Genomic DNA, 22,805 nt, shown 5'->3' with positions numbered 1-22,805 from the left:
TTTAAAAAAAAATTTTTTAAAGTAATAATGAAATAGGTATAGTTTTATAATATTTTTCTTCTTATTTCATCTTTTAGATTACTATTTAAATAGAATTGGCTTCATAATTATTTTGGTTTGAAAGATCAAATTTACCCTAGAAGCTGATTCTGAAGAGTAAAATAAAAAACTCCAGATTATTTAAACTTTTCTAAATACTTTAGAAATTAATTTTAGAATAATTCAAGTCAGAAATGTAGATACACTTTTTATATCATAACAGATTTTTCTTTTTAATAGGGCTTTGCAGTTTGCTGATGTAATCGTATTATTTGGTGCCAGATTAAATTGGATTTTGCACTTCGGACTGCCCCCAAGGTATCAGCCAGATGTGAAGTTTATCCAGGTACTCAGAGCAGAGAGATTTAAAATCAGTGCTGTGATTTACCGTTCTCCTCAGCTATTATCAGCTCTGCTTTCTTCTTGGCTTTTGTAGATTTTTATAAATTACCTAACATAATTACAGGTACCAAAGTAAGCTGCCTTTTCAAGCCTATGAAACATAATATGCTGCTTTACTTCTAACCAGAAAACCTTTCAAAACCAAGTTTTAAATAGTTTGAAAAGCACAATTTGCCTCTTCATAGTTCAGGTTTATTTAAAGGTAGACAAAAGGGGTTTAAATAGAATGGTAGATTAGAACAAAACATTCAACATTGTTAGGGATTGAGTTGTCCTTTTAGATGCCAAATTTTTCAAACACGCTTTGGTTGGAAATCTCTAAATGCTGCTTTTACTTGTCACTAAACAGAGTGGAATATACTCTGACCTCACTTTAATGGTTCTTGTATCATTATGATTCTCTTTTTAAGCCAGTTTCCTTATTGGTGTAGAAGGTACTACTGCCTGGGTGGCTCAGTTGGTTAAGCCTCTGCCTTCAGCTCGGGTCATGATCCTGGGGTCCTGGGATCGAGCCCCACATTGGGCTCCCTGCCTGGTGGGAGCCTGCTTCTCCCTCTCTCCCTGCTCGTGCTCTATCTCTTGCTATCTCTCTCTCTCAAGTGAATAAATAAAATCTTTAAAAAAAAAAAAAAAGAAGGTACTGCCTATATAGTGCCATATGAACCTGTTTGCCCTACAGAGATTGTGTATGGTGTTTGATGACCCAGCTACAATTGCTGTCTTCTCCCTATTTGCCTTTTACTTTTTAAGGAGTCAACTTCTAACAGGCCCTTTCCCCCTGGAGCTATGGAGAACTAACGCTGCAAATAAGCAAGACCTGGGTTTACCTGGAAGATGTTACCACCTCTTGATTAATCCCCTTGAGTATAGAATAAAGTGCATCCCCTTTGATGTGGCTAAATTACAACTCCTTGCACAACGATTTTCACTTGCCCATGGCCATTCAGATATGGAGCTTCTGGGTAAATGGGAAATAATCATGCCTTACCCTAGGAGTAATTCTCAAAATGTGGTCCCTGGACCAGCAGCATAGCACCACCTGGGAAACCTGTTAGAAAAGCACATTTTTGGGCGCCTGGGTGGCTCAGTTGGTTAAGTGACTGCCTTCGGCTCAGGTCATGATCCTGGAGTCCTGGGATCAAGTCCCACATCAGGCTCCCTGCTCAGCAGGGGGTTTGCTTCTCCCTCTGACCCTCTTCCCTCTCATGCTCTCTTGTCTCTCATTCTCTCTCAAATAAGTAAATAAAATCTTTAAAAAAAAAAAAGCAAAGCACATTTTTGGTCCCCACTTCAGATCTACTGAGTTCAGAAACTCAAGTGGACTTTTGCAATCTGTGGTTTAACAAGGCTACCAGGTGATTCTGATAGCTCACATTTGAGAACTGCTCTAAGTAGCAATTCCAGTGTAATTAAGTAGAACCTTATTCATTAGATTAAAAAACTATAATTGGTCAAGTCAAATGCATTCCTGTGTGTATAATAGAACAATACCCGGATCTACAGAGTAGCTATTAAAATGAAGGAAGATGATGGGGTTTCTGTCCTAGCTGTGATACTCATAGTTCTATGGATTTTTACTTTTATTAAGAATTTCTTGGGGCGCCTGGGTGGCTCAGTTGGTTGGATGTCCAGCTCTTGATATCGGTTCAGGTCTTGATCTCAGGGTCATGAATCCAAGCCCTGCATTGGGGTCCATTCTGGTCGTGGAGCCTACTTAGAAAAAAAATTTCCTGAATATCAAATCTTCAGTTCATTTATTCAGCCTTAATTGACTTCTTTGAGATTTTTAAGAATAAGCATGGCTCGTTCTTAAGCTTTATCTCTTTTTTAGGTTGATATCTGTGCAGAAGAATTGGGGAATAATGTAAAGCCTGCTGTGACTTTGCTAGGAGACATAAATGCTATCGCTAAACAGGTAAGAGCGTTTGCCTAGGTTTTAGTTTATGTGGATTGGTCTTTAGGGAATAGTCAGTTCCTAAAAATGTTTCAACCTTGATTCACTTGGTGACAGGTTTATTAATATCTATTTTAAATAAAATTTATGATGGAAAGCTATTCTTAAATATAACTTTGGAACTCACTAAATCAACTGCTTATATATAGATCATTTTTATGTAAATTAAGCATTTTTGGAAGGCGATTAAGACTTAAAGGCATTCAGTAGGCAAACAGTGATTTACTAAGTAGGATTCAGCTGTCTGAAAAATTATAATACAGCTTCCAGAAGAACTGAACTTAGAGCCAAGAAATGTCTTTATGTACTGGAAAAATCTAAGTATTTCTTTAGAAAATAAAGAGATTTTTACTCTTCAAATGGTACTTAGTGACTTGTCCAGATTCTTTTTATTTGTACATAATTTATATATATCACTGTAACAGGAGATAAAATATAGTCACAATTATTACTTGATTTTGGATACAAATTGGTATTGTTATCATGATTATATAATATTATGAAGCATCCCCCAGTCACATATTAAATCATCCTGGAGCATTTGGTCTGTATCTCAGGAATCCCTGGGTATTTGGGGTTGTTTTCCTTCCCACAAGGATTCAATGATTTTCCTTCTAGTGTCAAAGGCTGAGGAGGGCATAAAAGCCCCTGCCTGTGAGGTGTGGAGAAGGTAGCATTTCCCCTGTGTTCTATGGAAATTCCAACTTTTGGTGGAAGTCCACACTGACCCAAACAGAAGCTTTCCATGTTGCCTATTTATCAGTTGTTAGCTGCCTAGGGGAAAAACAGTGTGAGTGATGTGAATGGCAGGATAGTATAGCAGTATTATCTTCTTTAATAAGAGATTGTTGTGTTAATATGACTTAAGTTTATTTTCAAAAAATAAAAAGTCTGGTTTTTTAGCTTTTAGAACAATTTGATAAAACACCATGGCAGTATCCTCCAGAGAGCAGCTGGTGGCAAACTCTGAGAGAAAAAATGAAGATCAATGAAGCTGCTTCCAAGGTAATTTGAGATTCACAGAAACTCAAGACCACTTCTGGTTCATGGCTCAGTTAGCTCTGTCATAATATGACCTATGCATTCCTAAAATCACCACGCTATATGAAATCATGCAGTAAAAACCACAGGGCTCATGGGAAAAAGGGTTTAGAGGCACAGCTCTCAAAAACTTTGTGAAACGTTAAGATAGGAACCTAATAAAAATGGCAGCAGAGGGACGCCTGGGTGGCTCAGTCGGTCAAGTATGTGACTCTTGGTATCAGCTAAGGTCATAATCTCAGGGTCTTGGGATTGAGCCCCCCTTGGGCTCTGTGCTCAGTGGGGAGTCTGCTTGAGATTCTCTCGCTCTCTCTGTGCCCCTTCCCCCCCCCACTTGTGCACACACATGCGTGCCCGCACACACTCTTGCTCTAAAATAAATGAATAAATCTTCAATAAATAAATAAAAATGATGGCAAAGTTTTATACATGTTAAGTGGTTAAGAAATATATATTTCAATAAATGCTTTTCCTTGAAGAAGACCTTAAGTCTCTTGTGGAAGTAGGCATTGGAAGGGTTGCAACTTGTTGAATTAGGGTGAAGTGGTAGAAGGAGACCAATCTGACATTGGACAGAAAATTGTAAGAACCTATATGAATGGGTAGAGCTCACTGTCCTCAGTTTGACCTTGGCCCCAAATCATAATTAAGACATCTTTTGGAATCTTATATCTTGGAGCATATTTTTATACCATTAAGATAAAAGTCCTTCAAGCAGGCATGTATAATAGATAGGTGTTTCATCAAAATTGAAAATTTGATCTAATATACAGCCTTCTTTTTCTTTGTTAAAAAAATTTCAGCGTTATTGAGGTATAATTGACATACAAAATTGTAAGATATTTAAAGGTACGTCATGGTGATTTTATATGCATATACATTGTGGTAGGATTCCCCCCTCCCCCATCTACTTCATTAACACATCCATCACCTCACATTTCTTTTCTTTTTTTGGTGGAGACCATTTATGGCCCTTTCAGATTAACTTTTTTTTTTTAATTAAAGATTTTTATTTATTTGACAGAGACACAGCGAGAGAGGGAACACAAGCAGGGGGAGTGGGAAAGGGAAAAGCAGGCTTCCCACGGAGCAGGGAGCCCAATGTAGGGCTTGATCCCAGGACCCCGGGATCATGACCTGAGCCAAAGGCAGACGCTTAACAACTGAGCCACCCAGGCGCCCCTCAGATTAATTTTTATATCACTACTGGAAATTGTTTTGCAACTTTCTCATCTGCACTCATGGCTTTGCCTGATATCTAAAGGCTTTGGAAGTTGTAGTAATGTGTGAAACTACCACATCATCCACTACTACTAGCAGTGAAATGAATCACTTCTGCAGGATGTGGTGATTTCTGTTTAGAGTCTTTGTATATAGGTAGAATTTTTTCTTTGTGAGAAATGTTGTTCTTGATTTTTTTCGATGTTTTGTGTATTTCTACGTATCTTGGTTCAGCTGGGTGCAATTTTCTGTGTTCATGTAGTGTTTCTCACTGACAGAATCCTGCATAAGCAAATACGAAATTTGAGTTATGCTCATATTGTCAGACATCTTGGAATAAATTCACATTTTCAAAACTAGCAGAATTAATTATACGTAATTTTGTGTCTCATTGGAATTTTAATCAGTGGCTGTTTCTATCAAGAGCCAGGCTCAATTCTGTTTTCCTGAATGGTGTGATGATTAATCCCTTCTTTTCCCTAGGAATCATATTAGTTTAAGATGGAAGGAACTTGCCTCTCTTCCTGGCACAGGAGTATAGGAGGGTGCCTCATCCGTTTTACGTATAATCTCCAACAGGCCAGAATAGCACAAGTGGAGAGGCAGTGCTGGGAGCACATGAGATTGTTGCTGCTGAAGCCCCATGTGTCTCTCTCTCTACTCTAGAAGGCATATAGCTAGACAAAGGCACTTACCTTGCTCCATTCAGAGACTCTTTGAAATAGTGGGTGAAGCATATCCTCTTTACTCTCCAGTGCATGTTGGAGAAGAACCAGATTTTCAGATTTTCTAGAATCCTGACTTCATTTTTATTTTAAGTTTAAGGGCATATTTCAGATTAAAATATTCTAGAATAAAATTTTTATTTTTTGTAATGCAGTGTTTTCTTAAAAGTGCTCAAATAAGACTGTTTAGTTTTGTTTAACCCAGTGCTTCCAGCTATCTTTACTGTAGGACTTGTCTCACTCTAGTATGCTATTGTGCATGGTGGGTGTCCAGGAAGAAAGCTATTCCCTGGTTTATTTGATTGTGTCCCAGACTGGGTCTGTGGGTCCCCCTTTTCTTAGCATGTCCCAGAGGCCTGTCCACAGATCCACTAGCTTCTCAGGGTGGTGATTTGGGAACCTCGTAGCTCGTTCTTGTTGCCTATTTCCAAATAAGTTTGGTAGTAGCTTATTGACATTGCTAATTTTTCACTGTATCTCAATCTAATTTGATTATGTTTCCCTCAAATACTTTAGGAATTAGCTTCCCAAAAATCCCTGCCTATGAATTATTACACAGTATTCTACCATGTTCAAGAACAACTACCCAGAGACTGTTTTGTGGTAAGCGAAGGAGCAAATACTATGGATATTGGACGCACTGTGATTCAGAACTACCTTCCTCGTCACAGGTGAGGCTTCCAGGAAAGAAATTATAATGTGTTAAATTGGAAGCTATAGTAGTGCCGGTTCATAAAACATTTGAGAATTACACATATTCAGTGTATAAGGACATATTTCATAAAAGTATTCTTAGGTAAGATTTGGTAGAGTTTTTATGCTTGATATGTCTTCATGATCATGTGATAATTTGTATACTTAGTATATTCGTAGTCTTTCAAGCAATCATGAGAGACTTTTTCCACCCATTCTGCTTATCCTTGACTAATTGGTTCCTCATAATCTAAAAACTTTATATTAAAGACAGAGAATGTTTTTATTGTTCTTTATTTTACACACAAATATGACTCGATTTGTGCCAACCCCACCATCAGCATGCCCCAGAGGGTTTCATTTTAGCTTTGTTCCCCAACAGGCTCGATGCTGGTACTTTTGGAACAATGGGAGTTGGTTTGGGATTTGCCATTGCAGCTGCTCTAGTGGCTAAAGATAGAAACCCAGGGCAACGTGTCATCTGTGTGGAGGGAGACAGTGCATTTGGGTTTTCTGGCATGGAGGTGGAAACCGTCTGCAGGTAAAACAGCATTTTCTTTCTCCAAAACATAAAAAATTACACATAAAGACTCACTCGCCTAACAGTGCTTACCAGGTGTTCACCATGTGCCAAGGGCCCTTGTACATAGCTCTGTGCTGCGTCCTGAGAATACTGGTATGAAATCACCCCAGCATCTTTCTCATCCAGGTTAGTATGTTCATGACCCTTTACTACATGCCCAAACCTGCAAAACTGTGATGAGTGGTTTTGAGATCACTGCAAAAAGTTCTGGTCTGAGAAAAGCTTGTTTTCTGCAGGGAGACAGCAGAGCTTTGTGGTTAAGAATACAGCCTCTGGGTCACATGACCTGAATTTAAATACTGGCTTGACCACATCAGAGCCAGGTGATGCGGGTGATGCGGGTGATGCAGGTTAAGTTCCTTTACTAAGCTTTAGTCTCCTCCGAAATAGGGAGAGGAATAGTAATAGTTCCTACCTTAGAGGACAGTTGCGAGGAACAAATGAGGTAATCTAGATAAAGCTCAAGATGACTGCTCACTCAGTGTGAGCTGTTGATTCTGTCTCTAGTTGTGAGGATTCATGGAGAAACTCATGAGCTATAGATCCTACTATATAAGTATATATTTTTTCTCCCTAGTTATTCAGACTGTGGTAAAATCATTCTGTATTCTTAGCCAGGACTCTTATTAGAGCTTGTTTGTAAATCATGTTTTGGGGGCTTTCAGAGCTTTGGCATATAACACTTTAAAGATCAGAGGGAAAGTATGTACTTGTTAGAGTGTCTGTATTGACAGACAAGTGATACACACCAAAAAGATGATTTATGGGAAAGCTGGCCTTCTAGAGAGTCATGATTCCCTTTGAGCATGGAGAGCAAGTAGTTACCACAATCCTGTTATGTAACAGTATGCATTTTAGTTTTATTTTTACACCTGGTCTCAGAAATTAGGTCTGTAGAAAATAAATCCCATGTTCTTTTGTCAGTCATTAATGAAGTTTAATCATCTTTTTTTGTCTTTATAATACCACTTAGCACATTATTAAATATTCTCTTTTTCTCTGTTTATTACACCATATAATGTTTTTCTAATTTTGGGTGAAGTGGTTTGAGAGAAGAGAATGTATGCTAGTCACTTGTATATTTCCGACAGCATCTAGCAAGTGCTAGTTATCTATGAGGAGCTCAGTAAATAGAAAGATACTTTCCAAATAGTACTACTAGGCACCACCTAGAAGTGGTGCTTCAGAGAATATTAAATGTGGAAGGTGTCATTCTTATTAACACCTGGATCTATGAAAACCAAGTTCAGAAAAGCTCTGTGAGGTCCACAGGTGCATAGTGGCAGAACCAAGTGTGCCGACCTCTAATCTTACATCCTTTCTGTGACTCCATGTTTCTGTTAATGACTTGATATTCCTTATTAGGATAACAAGTACTTAATTTTTAGTATTACCCTAATATTATAAAACAAGCTTATGGAAAACTATCCATTTATAAGTTAAAATTTCAACCTGAAGAAACTGCTTTAGAATGAAGAATGATTTCCTTGATATTTTGCTTTCAAATTTAGGTACAACTTGCCCATTGTACTTTTGGTGGTGAATAATAATGGAATTTACCAAGGTTTTGATGCAGATTCTTGGAAGGAAATGTTAAAATTTGGAGATGCTACTGCAGTGTAAGTAACCCAGAACAATGTGTATTTAATTTCTCTCATCTATTTTAATCTCTCCTTAAAGAGTCTGCTGTATTGAAATGTGCTTCTGTCATGTGAGTATTGTTTACTTATATTGTCAGCCCCTCTAAAGAGTAGGAACCCTATCTGCATGACTCCCCTTTGTACAACCATTCATAATGGGGTGCTTCATTTTTTTTCATTTTCTTTTTTTTTTTTTCCCAAATTTTTATTTAAATTCTAGTTAGTTAACATAGTGTAATATTGGTTTCAGCAGTAGAATTTAGTGATTCATCACTTACATGTAACACCCAGTGCATGATAGGGTGCTTCAATAAATAATTTATGATCAGGGGGCCACTGAAGACTTGGGACAATTAAGTTTGATGTCTGAGCTTTAATGAAAGGGCTTGTTGCAAAATGCTCCCAGTCCTTCTATTCCTATTACACCATGGAAGAAATGAATGTTAACATATTCTTTATGATCCAGAGGTCTTCCTTCTCTTTATTACTTAACAAACTCTTGATTATCTGATGGCAGAGTCAAAGTGAGACAGTATTTAGCTGGCCATGCTACGAGTCGTGAATTTGCTCAGTCTGGGGTGGAGCAGGGTGTGAGTATGTTTGCTTATGCTTCACTAACTTCAGTTCTCATTTTGCTGTTATTTGCTATATTTTGCAATAACCATTCCTTTTTTCTTTTTATTTTGGGTTCATGGTAGTTGATGGCATAGCTTGCACTGTTCAATATAGTAGCCAGTAGCCATGTGTGGTTATTAAATTAAAAAGTCAGTTCCTTATTTTAACTAGTCACATTTCAAGTGCTCACAGCAACAGGTTGCTAGTGGTTACTATATTGGGTACCACAGATATAAATATAAAACATTTCTATCATCACAAAAAGTCCTATTGGACATTGCTATATAGACAATAAAAAATATATGGAAAGTTTAGGGGCACCTGGGTGGCTCAATCAATTGGACATCTGACTCTAATTTTGGCTCAGGTCATGATCTCGGGGTCCTGGGATTGAGCCCCACAACAGGCTCTGTGCTCAGCAGGGAGTCTGCTTGAGGATTCTCTCTCTCCTTCTCCCTCGCCCCCCCCCCCCCGAAATAGATAATCTTTAAAAAAATATATATATATGGAAAGTTTAGTGTACTGGCATATTTGTTTAAGTGTTGGACATAAAAGTATGCCTTTGAGTTCAGCCTAAATTTTTCCATAAATTATTTCAGAAAATGACTTTTTTTTTTTTCTATTGACTTATGAATTTTTTAGGGCTCCTCCATTCTGTCTTCTACCAAACTCACATTATGAGCAGGTTATGACTGCGTTTGGAGGCAAAGGGTATTTTGTACAAACACCAGAAGAACTCCAAAAATCACTGAAGCAGAGCTTGGCAGACACAACTAAACCTTCTCTTATCAATATCATGATTGAGCCGCAAGCCGCACGGAAGACCCAGGTAAATTCAGTTGCTAAGCAGAAATCAGAAATGCATCTTCCATCCTATCCCCAGAAGTATCTAGCAAATAGAACACTCTGTTCACAGAGTTCTTTCTAAACCATTTCTGAGTTTGGCACTTTCTTGTGTTTTTTCAATAAGTATTTGTTGAGATATGTGTTAGGTGTGTTGTGTTACTTGCTAAGAATAGCTGATGAGCAAACCTGAACTCAGCCCTCACTTAATGGAGCTTAGAGACCAGTAGGGGAGAGGGTTGTGATGCATTCACGACTGAATGCATCACAACAAAGTGAGGCAGTTGCTCTGAAGGAAGCCACCCAGTCCTGAACAAATATACTACGAAGGAAGCTGATTTATTTTGGGGTCCCATGGGAAATCTTCTCAGAGGAACTTGTGCTTAAGCTGAGATCTGAAAGAAAAGTAGGGACAGTCTCAAGCAAAGAGGCTAGGGAAGACTGACGGCAAGGAGCATGGCAAGTCTGAGCAACTGAAAGAAGGCCAGAGTGGCTAGAGGCAGAAGGTAAAGGAAGCCCAGTGGGAGGGTGAGACCATAATAGGAAGATACGTGCTGTTACATTCAAAATTGGTTACTTTGGCCTCCATAGCAAAACTATGGTATAGATTATAGCAGTAAAATAAATGACAGGATGTGTAGCATGATCCTCTCCCATCCCAGATTAAGTTGCTTTTCATACTAAATTTTGTGCTCTGATCCTGGTCCTGCCACTTGCCCTCTCTTCTATACCTGTCTTCCATGCTTACACCTCGTGTATCAGTCACTGTTTTCAGAGCAGATCATTTTTTCAAGATGTTTCTGTCTTGGTTCTTTATACATATGTATGCTGCAAGATCTTTTTCTTTTTTGTTTATTTTCTTTTTTTTAAGATTTTATTTATTTATTTGAGAGAGAGAGAGAACATGAGCAGGGAGGAGGGGCAGAGGGAGAGGAGGAGGCAGACTCCCTGCTGAGCAGGGAGCCCAAGTGGGCCTCGATCACAGGATCCTGAGATCATGACCTGAGCTGAAGGCAGATGCTTAACCGACTGAGCCACCCAGGTACCCCTCTTTTCCTTTTTTGAATAAGGTAGTAGACCAGTAGGCAAATGGATGCCTGGACAATCAGTTAAATGTAAATTAACTAATTTGGAAACTATAAAATATATAAAACTCTACAAAAATTCTTTTTCTATAGAAACATATCAGAGGGGCACCTGGGTGGCTCAGTTGGTTAAGCGTCAGACTCTTGATTTCGGCTCAGGTTATGATCTGAGGGTCCTGAGATCAAGCCCAGTGTAGGGCTACATGCTCAGCAGGGAATCTGCTTCTCTCTCTCTCTGCCCCTCCCCCTGCTCGTGTGTACTCTCTCTCTTTCAAATAAATAAATAAATCTTAAAAAAAAAAAAAAAAACAGATATCAGAGACTTTGGTGAAAGGAACAGAACTACAAAATAGCCAGAAAACAATTAACAAAATGGCAAGAAGTACATATTTATCTGTAATTCCTTTACTGTAAGTAGACTAAATGCTCCAATAAAGAGTGGCTGAATGAATAAGAAAACAACACCCATCTATATGCTATCTACAGGAGACTCAGCTCAGATGTGAGGACACAAAGTCTGAAAGTGAAGGGATGGAAAAAGATATTCCGTGCAAATGGAAACCAAAAGAAAGCTGGAATAGCTATATTTATATCAGACAAAATAGACTTTAAAACAAATATTGTAATAAGAGACAAGGACAGGGGCGCCTGGGTGGCTCAGTTGGTTAAGCGACTGCCTTCGGCTCAGGTCATGATCCTGGAGTCCCTGGATCGAGTCCCGCATCGCTTCTCCCTCTAACCCTCCCCCCTCTCATGTACTCTCTCTCTCATTCTCGCTCTCTCAAATAAATAAATAAATCTTTAAAAAAAAAAGAGAGAGACCCTTGTCTGCAGAGAATTAGGTCCTCTCTATATTGTAGATCACTGCAGAGTGATTAACGGGTTAATCCAAAAAGAAGGTACGACATTTGTAAATATTTATGCACACAACATGGGAGCACCTAAATATATAAAGCAAATATTAACAGACCTAAAGGGAGAAATAGCACTACAATAATAGTGGATTAAAATAGGGGATTTTAATACACCCCACTTACATCAATGGGTAGATCATCCAGACCCAAAATCAATAAGGAAACATTGCCTTAAATGACACATTAGAACAGATGGATTTAACAGCTATATTCAGAACACACACACAAAATCGACAGTCTTGAGACCGTGTTAGTCACAGAAAAGCCCTAATGAATTGTCCCCTCTCGCTAGTGAATTCACATTTCTAATGATCTGCTTCTAATGATCTATTCTCCAAGTTCTCTATGAATTTGGGGAGGTATTGCTGGAGAAATACAACTTCTTGTCTCCTCTGTTATAACTCCATAAGGATTATCCTTATATTTCTTGAATCTATCATTTCAACATTATTTGTCCTCATTCAGTGAATTCCACACATATTATAGTTTCCAAGCTGTTCATATTTCATTGTCTGTGTGTCCATCTGCCATGTGTTGTTGATTCGCAGTGTAGGGTAGGCTGGCTGCTTCCTATTACAGTATAGAGAGGACCTAATTCTCTGCAGTCACCATGTCCCAGCCACATGTGTAGGATGGTATTAGTCCTGGGGAAGGCTTCTGTGCACTGCTCTTCCTACCCAGGTTCTTAGATTTGGGAGCTTGCCCTCTTTGGCCTTCCTTCATCTCCTTTCTTCTTTTGAATTTACTTCTGGTTCTTTCAGATTCTAGTGTTTGTGCCCTGATTACTGTTCATAGTTGTTTTGTAGGACAAGACAGCAAGGTTCAGTATGAATTTTTAGCTTCCTTTTGGGAAGAGCACAAGACCAAAGACAAACCTAAATATGGATATATAATGGGACTTTTAGATTTTAGAACAAGGAAAACAGTGAGGATAGAGTTTGAGGCAATTAATTCTTTTTAATGAATGTTTGTTGTCTTTTCTTTTTCTAGGATTTTCACTGGCTGACCCGCTCTAATATATAAATAAAGATGCCAGCGTTTGGTCTTGAGGAGTTTCTCTTTCTTGTAAGATGGAATTTTATTTTCCACAGCAAAATTAATAAAATGTTAAAAATTATTGTACAAAGAAAAATAAAAAACATTTCTAAATGACATTTCATAGTAAAGGAATTGACTAAAAACAGAAAAAGTTACAAGTATTCTACCACAGATATAACCCATTTACAGATGAAAGATGGAAGTGGGTTTTATTAAATAATAGCATTGTAACTGCCTAACTGCTGAGTTACACATCAGTATTCTTTTACATAAATCCATTCTTAAAGTCACATTTTTTTAATTTAATTTTTTTTAAAGATTTTATTTATTAGAGAGACAGCACAAGCAGGGGGAGGGGCAAAGGGAGAGGGAGAAGCAGACTTCCCGATGAGCAGGGAGCCCGACAGGGTGCTCGATTCCAGGACCCTGAGATCATGACCTGAGCCAAAGGCAGACACTTAACTGACTGAGCCACCTAGGTGCCCCAAAATCACATTTTTAAAAATAGACTTATTTATTTGAGAGAGAGAGAGATTGAGAGAGAGCATACATGGGCGAGCAGGGGGAAGGGCAGAGGGAGAGAGAGAATCTCAAGCAGACTCCCCTCTGAGCACAGAGCCCCAGGCAGGGCTTGATCTCAAGACCCTGAGATCATGACTTGAGCTAAAATGAAGAGTTGGATGTTTAATCAACTGAGCCACCCAGGTGCCCCAAAGTCACATGTTTTTTAAAAAACATCTGAGGAAAAAATTCTCCAGGATTTTCCAGTGTAGAGGTATGTTCAGTAAGTTGGAGTACATAGGCTATTTCTACTTCATAGTTTATCTGTTGATCACTTTGTACCTTAGACTCCCCAGTATTTAGTGGACTTGTTCTATACTTTATGAATTGGGGTTTTGTTTGTTTTGTTTTTCTGGAAAGAACTTACCGAGCCAAAGGAGGAGTCATACCATACCTGAACTAATAATTCAGGGTATCTTTGGATTAGCAGACCTTAGTTTATGTGTACCACATTGAGATCAACAGAGTCAACAGCCTTAATATTTAAAGAACTCTTATAAATAAGAAAAATATTAATGAACTAGTAGAAAAATTAGCAAAGGGCATGAATGTGTAATTAACAGAAAAAATGCAGTAAAATGAGTATAAATAAATATAAAGGAGTATGAATAAGTGTGAATATGTAAGTTAGACTGAAAACCCGTAGTTTTGCTTATCCACTTGGCAAAGCACTTTTAAAATTATAACTCTCAGTGAGGGTGAGGGTAAAATGAAGATGACACTGCTGTGCTGTGGTGGAAGTTGAACTTGGTACATTTTCAGAGAGTAATTCTAGCAGTGCTTGTATTTGGAATCTTAAAAATGTTCATACGCCCTGTTGACCCAGTGAGCCTATTTAGAGAGTGTGTCCTAAAGACATAATAAAATAGTTGGTCAAATATTTATATACAAGGCCATTCAGCATAGTTTAGAAACAATGCCGGTGTTTAATGATAAGACATTGGTTACATATATTATGATCTGTTGACCTGATAAAATAAAAATTGTGTTAAAGAGTATGTGTAAATGGAGGAGTAATCACAGTATAATACTAGTGAAAAAGACAAGCTACAAAATGGATGGATACAGGTCACGGTATACACCTACACTCTTGCACACATACATACACAGAAAAAAAAAGATGGGGACAACAAAACCAAAATTTTAATATAACTTGGTGATGGAATTATAGGTAATTTTTATTTCCTCTATTTTTTTCCTTCTTTTACAAAATTTTAAAAGTAATTATGTAATTTTTGTTATCAGAAAGAGACATTATTTTAAAAGAATATTAGAAATGGAAAAGTATTTATTTTCAGGGTCATTCTTGCTTATTACCTGCAATTTTATATGAATTGGAACACAGGACTTTTTCTTAAAGTTCAGCAGGTTTGCACCATACACATCAAACTTGTCTCCATTGGCTACTTAGGGGCATAAGTGACTTCTACAGAGTAGACTCCAGCTTTGAGATGTCAGTCCAGAAGATACTTGCAGGGAGCTGCGGTTTTATGCAGCGAGCCTCTGAAATTGGGCCCAGGCAGCAGATACTCTTTTTTTTTTTAAAGATTTTATTTATCTATTTGACAGAGAGAGCACAAGCAGGAGGGAACAGCAGAGGGAGAGGGAGAAGCAGGCTCTCCACTGAGCAGGGAGCCTGACCTGGGGCTCAACCCCAGGACCCTGGGATCACAACCGGAGCTGAAGGCAGGCACTTAACCAACTGAGCCACCCAGCTGCCCCGGCAGCAGATACTCTTCTGTACTTCTGAGATACATGCGAGAGAGCCTGGGCTCATAAAAGCATAGAGCATATCAAAAGGAGTGTTGAGAGTGGGTAGATCTTATAAACCTCATCAGTGTCCTACTCTGCCCATGGATGGTTGTCTCTGGTGGCCAAGTGCAATACAGGATTCTGCTGTAAAAGTAGTGTGGAAGCTTTGATGAATATTCATGAATTGAACTATATAAATCTAACTACCAGATAGAACTTGGGGAAAATGCTTGCTCCCTAGCCATATTTAGTTCAAGAGGGGAAAAAAATGTTAACATGTTAGTAGACTATCTGGCAGAGGTCAGTCTGAGCATATGAAGACCAGATTGACGCTGTCCATTGACTGCTTATTTTGTAAAAGTAATCTTGAAATTAGTCTCCTTTTAACAGTTTTCCCTGGGGCACCTGGGTGGCTCAGTCAGTTAAGTGTCTGACGTTAGGTCAGATCACGCATGATCTCAGGGTCTTGGGATCAAGCCCACGGCAGGCTCTGTGCTCGGTGGGGAGTCTGCTTGTCCTCTCTCTCTCCCTCTGCCCCTCTGCATGTGTGTGCTCTCTCTCAAATAAATTTAATTAATTAATTAAATCTTTTAAAAAAAAGAATTTTCCCTTAGAAGGATGAGGTATTGAAGAAGCCCCTCTAAGATGAATCTATTGGTTGATAGGCAAACTTATTTTGATAAAACATTTTTGTACCCCCTAGTTTAATAATTAACACTTAGGGGCACCTGGGTGGCTCAGTTGGTTGAGTGTCTGACTCTTGGTTTCTGCTCAGGTCGTGATCTCAGGGTCGTGAGATCAAGCCCTGCGTTGGGCTCTGGGCTCAGTGGGGAGTCTGCTTCTCTCCTTCTCCCTCTGCCCTTCTGCTTTTACTTCCCCCCCCCTTTTTTTTAAAAGTTTATTTATTTAAGTAACCTCTACACCCAACATGGGGCTTGAACTCATGACCCCGAGATCAAGAGTCACATGCTCTTCCAACTGAGCCAGCTAGGTGCCCCCAATTTTAGGTCTTTATACAGCCACCTGCTCTGCAGTGGTTCACTTAATAGTTGAATGAGAATCTTTTTTTAGAAGATTTTATTTATCTATTTGACAGAGAAAGAGAGAGAGCACAAGCAGGGGGAGCAGCAGAGGGAGAGGGAGAAGCAGGATCTCCACTGTGCAGGGAGCCTGACATGGGGCTCAGTTGGAAAATAGCTCAGTGGATATTTTCTATGGTTATTTAACACTTGCGCCTTTGCAGTAGTTCAGTTTATTATGTGAAGTGAGTCTATTTTCTTAGGAAAAAAAGTCTCAACTCTGTTACAAAGAAATAGTAGGACTGTTGCACACCAAAGGAAAATGAAAATACAGAATCCAACAATGTTTTTCTTCCTTTACTATTTGCAGGACACTTCCCTAGGCAATGGGGAAGCGGTGCATTCCTATGAAGAAGTGCCGTATGACTGAAACAAATGAACTTAGAGTGATTAGGATAGCATTTCAAATGAATGTATTAAGAAAGTTGGAAACGAGTTAAATTCCAGTTGGGAAATATGACCGAGAAACCCTGATAAAACGGACTCTGCTGACTGAAAAGTGAAAGGTTACAGAAGAAGTTTGAATCATCTGTTGATTTCTGGTTGCATTTGCTGCTGCTAATCTGAATAATGGAGTAATGTAGATAAAGGAAATTGAAGATCCTATTAATTCCTCCCATGGATAAGGTGCAAATAAAAGTATACCTTGCTTGGGTTCAGATCTGACAAGCAGTGCTGTCTACACCACTGGTTTTCACTGCGTTGTCTTAGATCTTCCCTCCCTTCCAAGGCCTTTTCTAGGAGAGAGGCTAGCCAGTCAGTGAACCCATGGTAAATCTGGATTGAATGTTTACTCCAGTTAGGGAGCAGAGAAAGGCACACCCAGAAACCCCTGGATCTCCAGTTTCAAGTATGAAGGAAACACTCGAAATTTTGACTCAGGCCTGGAAATCTCCACAGGGATGGCATTATCCACAATTTTGTTCTTTGTATCGGTGGTCACTAGAATGACCTGTGGTTTGTGGAATGGTTAATCTACAGCCCTGTGGCTCATGCCCTGGTCCCAGCATGTTCCTGGGAATTGCCCCCTCCCCCCACTGAGGAAGGTGGGCTCAGGAAATCAGATCCGGTTTCACCTTAGCCTGAGTTTTGCTCACACTGTGTACACCCACCGATTTTTGCCATGTGAAATTAGCAATATCATTCAAGGTCTAGCTCAAAAGACATCTCTTCCATGAAAATGCCCTTCCTCCCTGCACCATGTGCACCTCTGTCATTACTCAGAATGTTCATGGTAAATTCCCATTGCCCTCCCCCACTCAACTGAGTGTGTACCCAGATGTCACCCACCCCTCCTCTTCCAGGGCCTGTGTCCTCTTGCTCCTGTTGGACAGGCTTCTCTGTGAGTTCACTCCTGAAGCGTCCACTTCCACAAGGCATATAGCAATATGAGATATTTTCTTGGAAAGGAGGTGACCCAGGGGGAGTTTATATCACAAACTGCAGCAAACAGCCTCCCAACCAGGATGCACAGGGGCTACATGAGCTACCAAGGATCAGAAGCCCACCCCTGATACCTGGATATTGGATAAGCCCAACGGTTCTTAAGAGCGGTGCCCTGGTTCCAGCAGTGTGGGAGAGAGGGTGGTTGGAGGCCATGAGGCCTAACGTCACTGAGTTAGTTTCCACCCTGGCAAAATAGAGGATAAAATTGAGTTGAATTACTAAAAATAAATATTTCTTTCACACTTGAGTGCTTTGAACTGAAATTTATACCCACTACATTCGTAAAACCATTTCACAACACCGTGCTATCCCTACCTCCCCACCCTTCACCAGTCACTCCAGCTCCCTCCCCACTGCCCTATGTTACCATTTTTCAGAATTTTCATGGTTTTCTTCATTTGATTATTTTTGCATATTAACTTCACTAGCACAAAAAAAAAATGTGCTTTAAAATACAGTGTACTAATAGAAAAAGTTGAGGTTCAATAAGGCCAATAGATCAGGAGACAATTGTCTTGAGAAGATGGTTTCTTACAGTTCCTAAGAGGAGAATGCCATACCACGCAGGGCCACAGATAGAAGACACTGAGGTCAGCCTCAGGCATAGAGAGAAAGGGAACTAGCGGGCTGAAACCTTTATTGTTGTCTCCTCCGGAAGAAAGAGGTGAGGCACGGTAAACAGGTTTAGGATTGGCCAGTTTTAATAATTTCCAAGGGCTCTGGAATGTAGGGGCAGGCCTGGTTATCTGGTGCTGGCTCTGGGTTGATTAGGGAAGGAGGATAGGGGAGTGTGAGAGCTCATACAGACTGTGATAAAGGGGGTGGGTGGAAATGTGGGCTCCTGAACAGTTGGTTTGCATATGAAAGGAGAGTTTTGTTTGTTCTCTCTAGGAGTTAGCTAACCTGGGAGGGGCAGTCCCTCCAGGAGCCTCAGAATTACAGAAAACAAAAAGACACAGTTAATACAGCGTGGAGTCAAATGAATATATGAAATACTTGGTCATATGATATTTGGAGAATTGAATTTTAAAGTATTGCTTCTATTTAGTGCTAAAGTATCTTTGAATTTTTGAAAGTGTTTTTTTTGTTGTTGCTGTTCCTCAGTGGAGTTTTAAAGTTTTCGTGATATTAGCCCTGCTAATTTTTGTTAAATTTTTTCCTAGACATTAATCTGTTTTGTGCTATTATAAGTTCTTCTGCTATATTTATAGTGCGCTATTGTTTGCATATTTTGTGTATTAATTTATACCTTAATGAATTCTCTTAAACCTCTTCTTGCTTTCATAGAGAACTAACTGAAGGTTACCACAGGGGAAGGGGGGGTCGGATGGGTGAAAGAGGGGATAGGCATTAAGGAGGGAACTTGTCATAATGAGCACCGGGTGTTTTATGGAATTGTTAAATCACTATATGGTACACCTGAAACTAATATAACACTTAACTGGAATTAAAACACAAACTTAAAAAATAATTAATTTAAAAAAGAAACACCTCTTCTTCCTTTCTTTTATCTGGTGGCCTTTGTTGGTACTTCCAGAACAATGCTAAATGATACTGGTGACTGTGGGTATGCACCACTTTTGTTCTAGGTGTTTTAGAATCAGCATATATACGGTTTATCTGCTTTCTTCTTTTAGGAGGGGCAAAAGATGACAAGAAAATCTCCCTACAGGCGTTACTGAGGCTGCAGGGTTTGAATGTCCTCCCCGAAGGATTGTAAAGTTGGAAAAGAATCCCCAGCCTTTCCAAGTTGGTCCTTGTGCTTGTGGACACCTGCAATAAAAGGTAACTTCTTGGCAAATGAATTAGGGCTAGTTGAGGTGCTAGTCAATCATTTGTCACCTAGGCTGTCTTCCTTCATGGCACCAAGACCAATGACAAGGGCAAACATACTGAGAAATCTGTTCCTCTGTAGTCTTCACCTTCACAATCTCAGACCACGTTCCCAAGAAGAGTCAGCAGAGGTTGACCGTCTTTCCCCACACAGTGATGTGTATATGGGTTGGGGTTGCCAGTGGGGTGGGGCTTTGCATGGGATTAAACACCCCGAAGGTTTTATTCAGGGGACCACCCTTGTGAGAGAAAACAGGGAAGAACAGGAAAAGGCTGGGAGAACCATCAGACTGCCCTGCAGACCTGACCCTGGGAAGGGAAGGAGGAAGAGGGAAGGTTGGGTGCAAGCATCCCCGATGCCTGCAGTCTGAGGAGGATGTGGCAAAGCTTCTGTCACTGTCCCAAGTCTCCCAGGAACAGGCCCCCTTTGTACCCTACTGGGCACAGACATTGGAGAGGGGCAGCACGGTACCTGGGAGATGTGGGCTTGGCTCGGATCAGGGATGGATTTCAGAGAGCAGCAGCTGGGCATCTTGGCTGTTGGCTCCTCACAGCTGCCACAGGTACTTCTGGAGGTCTCTGCTGCTGCCTTTAGATTGTTTGGGCTGAAAAATGGGGAGACAAAGTTTGTTCAGCAGGGCTTAAAATCCAAGGATCAGATCCCAGTCCATCTGCAACTTACTTTTTTTTTTAAAAGATTTTATTTATTTATTTGATAGAGAGAGACATAGCGAGAGAGGGAACACAAGCAGGGGGAGTGAGAGAGGGAGAAGCAGGTTTCCTGCTGAGCAGGGAGCCCGATGGGGGACTCCATCCCAGGAGCCTGGGATCATGACCTGAGCTGAAGGCAGACGCTTAATGACTGAGCCACCCAGGCGCCCCTGCAACTTGCTTTTCAGCTTGAGGCCTCAACTGTCCCTCTTGGACAGAGTATGATAAGCCCGAGGTTCCATCCTGGTTCTGCTTTGGTGGTTATACAATCTAAGTCTTGTTTTCCTCATCTCTATAATGGGGATAATAGAATACCTAACTCATAGAGTTTTCTGGAGCAAATTCTGTTTATAGGAATGCATCGCACAAAACCTGGCACAAAAATGCTCCTTGACAGCTGTCAGCCCCTCTCCCTTCACTCCCTCTTCATGCTTCAGGCGCCCAGTGCTCACAGAACAAAGGGTCAGGAAAAAGCTAGCTTTGTCCCTCTGTGGAATCTTCTGGTAAGAGAAGTCCCCTCGTCTGTAGAGTTATTGTGTGCTTTGGACAGCTGGGGAACTGACCATGGTCAATATTGAGTTTGACTGCTTTCCTTCCATACCTCAGCACAGGCCTGGGGTGTCAGTGTAACCTCAGGAAAAGGCACATTCATTTGAGTCAAACTGAATTAGCCAGACCAGTCGGTGGCTGGGAAGTCACGTGCTGCTTTCCCAAACCAAATAGAAATTATTTTTAGATTATTCAGTTTGGTATTATCCATGCCACAGCTCCCTCCTATTAAGGCACATCAGAGAAAATTGGCTTCAGGCAATTAATGGATATTTTGCGAGCAATTTGTCAGTATTCGGCCTCTGTTCTCATTTGCGAAAAGAGTGGTTGAAACTGACCAGCGGTTCTCAATCCTGGCAGCACACGGAAATCACCTGGCGATCTTAAAAATCTTGAATCCCAGGCCACAGTCTAGCCCAATTACGTCAGAATTTCTAGGGTGGGATCCAGGCATCATTTAAAGTTCCCCAGGTGATCCTAGTGTGCAGCCCAGCTTGAGAACCAGTGAAAGAGGGTTTCAAAACTTCCTCCCATCTCTGATTCCAGGGAAATGAGCTTGAAGAGGTACAGTCTACTTCTAATTTAATTCATAAGATAGGAATTCTGAGTGAATATTACAGCAATTTTGTAGTTTTATATTCTTAAATTCTCTGTTCACAATCAGGTTCCTCTGGCATCTAGGTCAGTCCATGTTTAAATTCATAATTTTACTTTTTTCCTACATAAATATTTGTTTACTTCATGCATCTGTCATAATGTCTTATTTTCATCTATTAGTATGTGACAAGTATATATTTCACAGAACTGGATAACTTTTCTTTATTACTCTATGATAGAAATCAGCTGCTGAACTCCATTTTTTTTAAGATTTTATTTATTTATTTGAGAGAGAGAGCGCGCGCACACGTGCACAAGCAAGGGGAGGGGAGGCAGAGGGAGAAGCAGGCTTCCCCCTGAGCAGGGAGCCGGATGTGGGGCTCGATCCCTGGACCCTGGGATCATGACCTGAGCCAAAGGCAGACGCTTAACCGACTGAGCCCCCCAGGCGTCCCATGAGCTCCACTTCTGCTTGTTATCATAATTGTACAACTTGATGAATTCTTACGTAGGTATGCATCCGTGTGGCTGCTGCCAGATCAAGATATATAGCATGTCCAGCAACCCAGAGTCAACCCTCCATTCCCCAGGGGTAGCCGCGCTCTGACTTCTCACCAGAGGGTAATACTCCGTCTCTTCTAAGTGCTTCATCTACCTTAGGTTCATTCCTCTCCCGTTTCCTTCTTCCCTGAGGATGATCTCATTTGGGGACAGCGGGGGGTGGGGGGAGTCCTTACCCTGCCATCACGGAAGAGGTCTGCTTCAAGCATGACTGGTTTAGTAATCTATGTGTAACAAACCATCCCCAAACTTAGTGGCTAAATACAAGACCTTCTCTCTTGCAGCTTTGCAGGTTGGCGAGGCTCAGCTGATTCTCCTTACTTCACTAACAGTCTTTCTTGCAGTTGCCATCAAATGGCAGCTGGAACCGGGTCCTCTAGAGGCCCCACTGGGCTGGAATTTCTGAGTTGCATTTTTTGCTCTGAGAAAGTAAAAATTAGCTCAGGCTAAGAATGTAAAAATCTGCCTAGCCATTCGTCAAGTTAGAATAAGAGATGTGGATAAAGCCAGATGCAAAGTTAACAGAAGGAAATATTTTATCCAAGGACACAATGCAACTGGAAATGCCGAACATCCGTCTTTCTTACTCCTGAGAAACTTTGTTTTCTAAAATCATAGATTATCAAAAACGTTTATCAGTAAGCATGGCATGCCCAAACAGCCTTGGTTTGCAATGCCGATGCAGAGTTTCTGGACACAGATTTCTCCATCTATCATAACTTTATAGCATTCCAGGAAATAGGACCTTGGGGTCCACTTCATAGTCCAGATCTGATGTCGAGTCCTTTACACAGAGCCTGCTTTGCTTTGAGCCTATCGAACTTTTGATTCAATACTAAAATCATTTATTTGCTATTCTTAAGTGGTGAATTTTATGGTATGCAAATTTATGGTCTGTGAAATATGGCATCCCAATTTTTCTA

At 40.2% G+C, this 22,805-nt stretch overlaps 1 protein-coding gene across 1 annotated transcript in view; it reads left to right on the top strand.

Annotated features, from left to right (window-relative positions):
* The window catches only part of HACL1 (2-hydroxyacyl-CoA lyase 1), a 37,099-nt gene extending 20,259 nt beyond the window's left edge, over positions 1 to 16,840 (top strand). Inside the window, exons 10-18 of the mRNA XM_021678789.1 lie at positions 280 to 385; positions 2,273 to 2,356; positions 3,299 to 3,400; positions 5,899 to 6,053; positions 6,458 to 6,616; positions 8,170 to 8,277; positions 9,556 to 9,742; positions 12,746 to 12,820; positions 16,496 to 16,840. Of these exons, the coding sequence (XP_021534464.1) occupies positions 280 to 385; positions 2,273 to 2,356; positions 3,299 to 3,400; positions 5,899 to 6,053; positions 6,458 to 6,616; positions 8,170 to 8,277; positions 9,556 to 9,742; positions 12,746 to 12,778 (934 nt within the window). The 3' untranslated portion in view covers positions 12,779 to 12,820; positions 16,496 to 16,840. The remainder of the gene's footprint in view (positions 1 to 279; positions 386 to 2,272; positions 2,357 to 3,298; positions 3,401 to 5,898; positions 6,054 to 6,457; positions 6,617 to 8,169; positions 8,278 to 9,555; positions 9,743 to 12,745; positions 12,821 to 16,495) is intronic.
* The last annotated feature ends 5,965 nt before the right edge of the window (positions 16,841 to 22,805 follow it).

This window comes from Neomonachus schauinslandi, chromosome 1 (genome assembly GCF_002201575.2).
Source record: "Neomonachus schauinslandi chromosome 1, ASM220157v2, whole genome shotgun sequence".
Lineage (NCBI taxonomy): Eukaryota > Metazoa > Chordata > Mammalia > Carnivora > Phocidae > Neomonachus > Neomonachus schauinslandi.
Note: the sequence above shows the minus strand (reverse complement) of the source record. Positions and strands in the feature narration are given on the sequence as shown.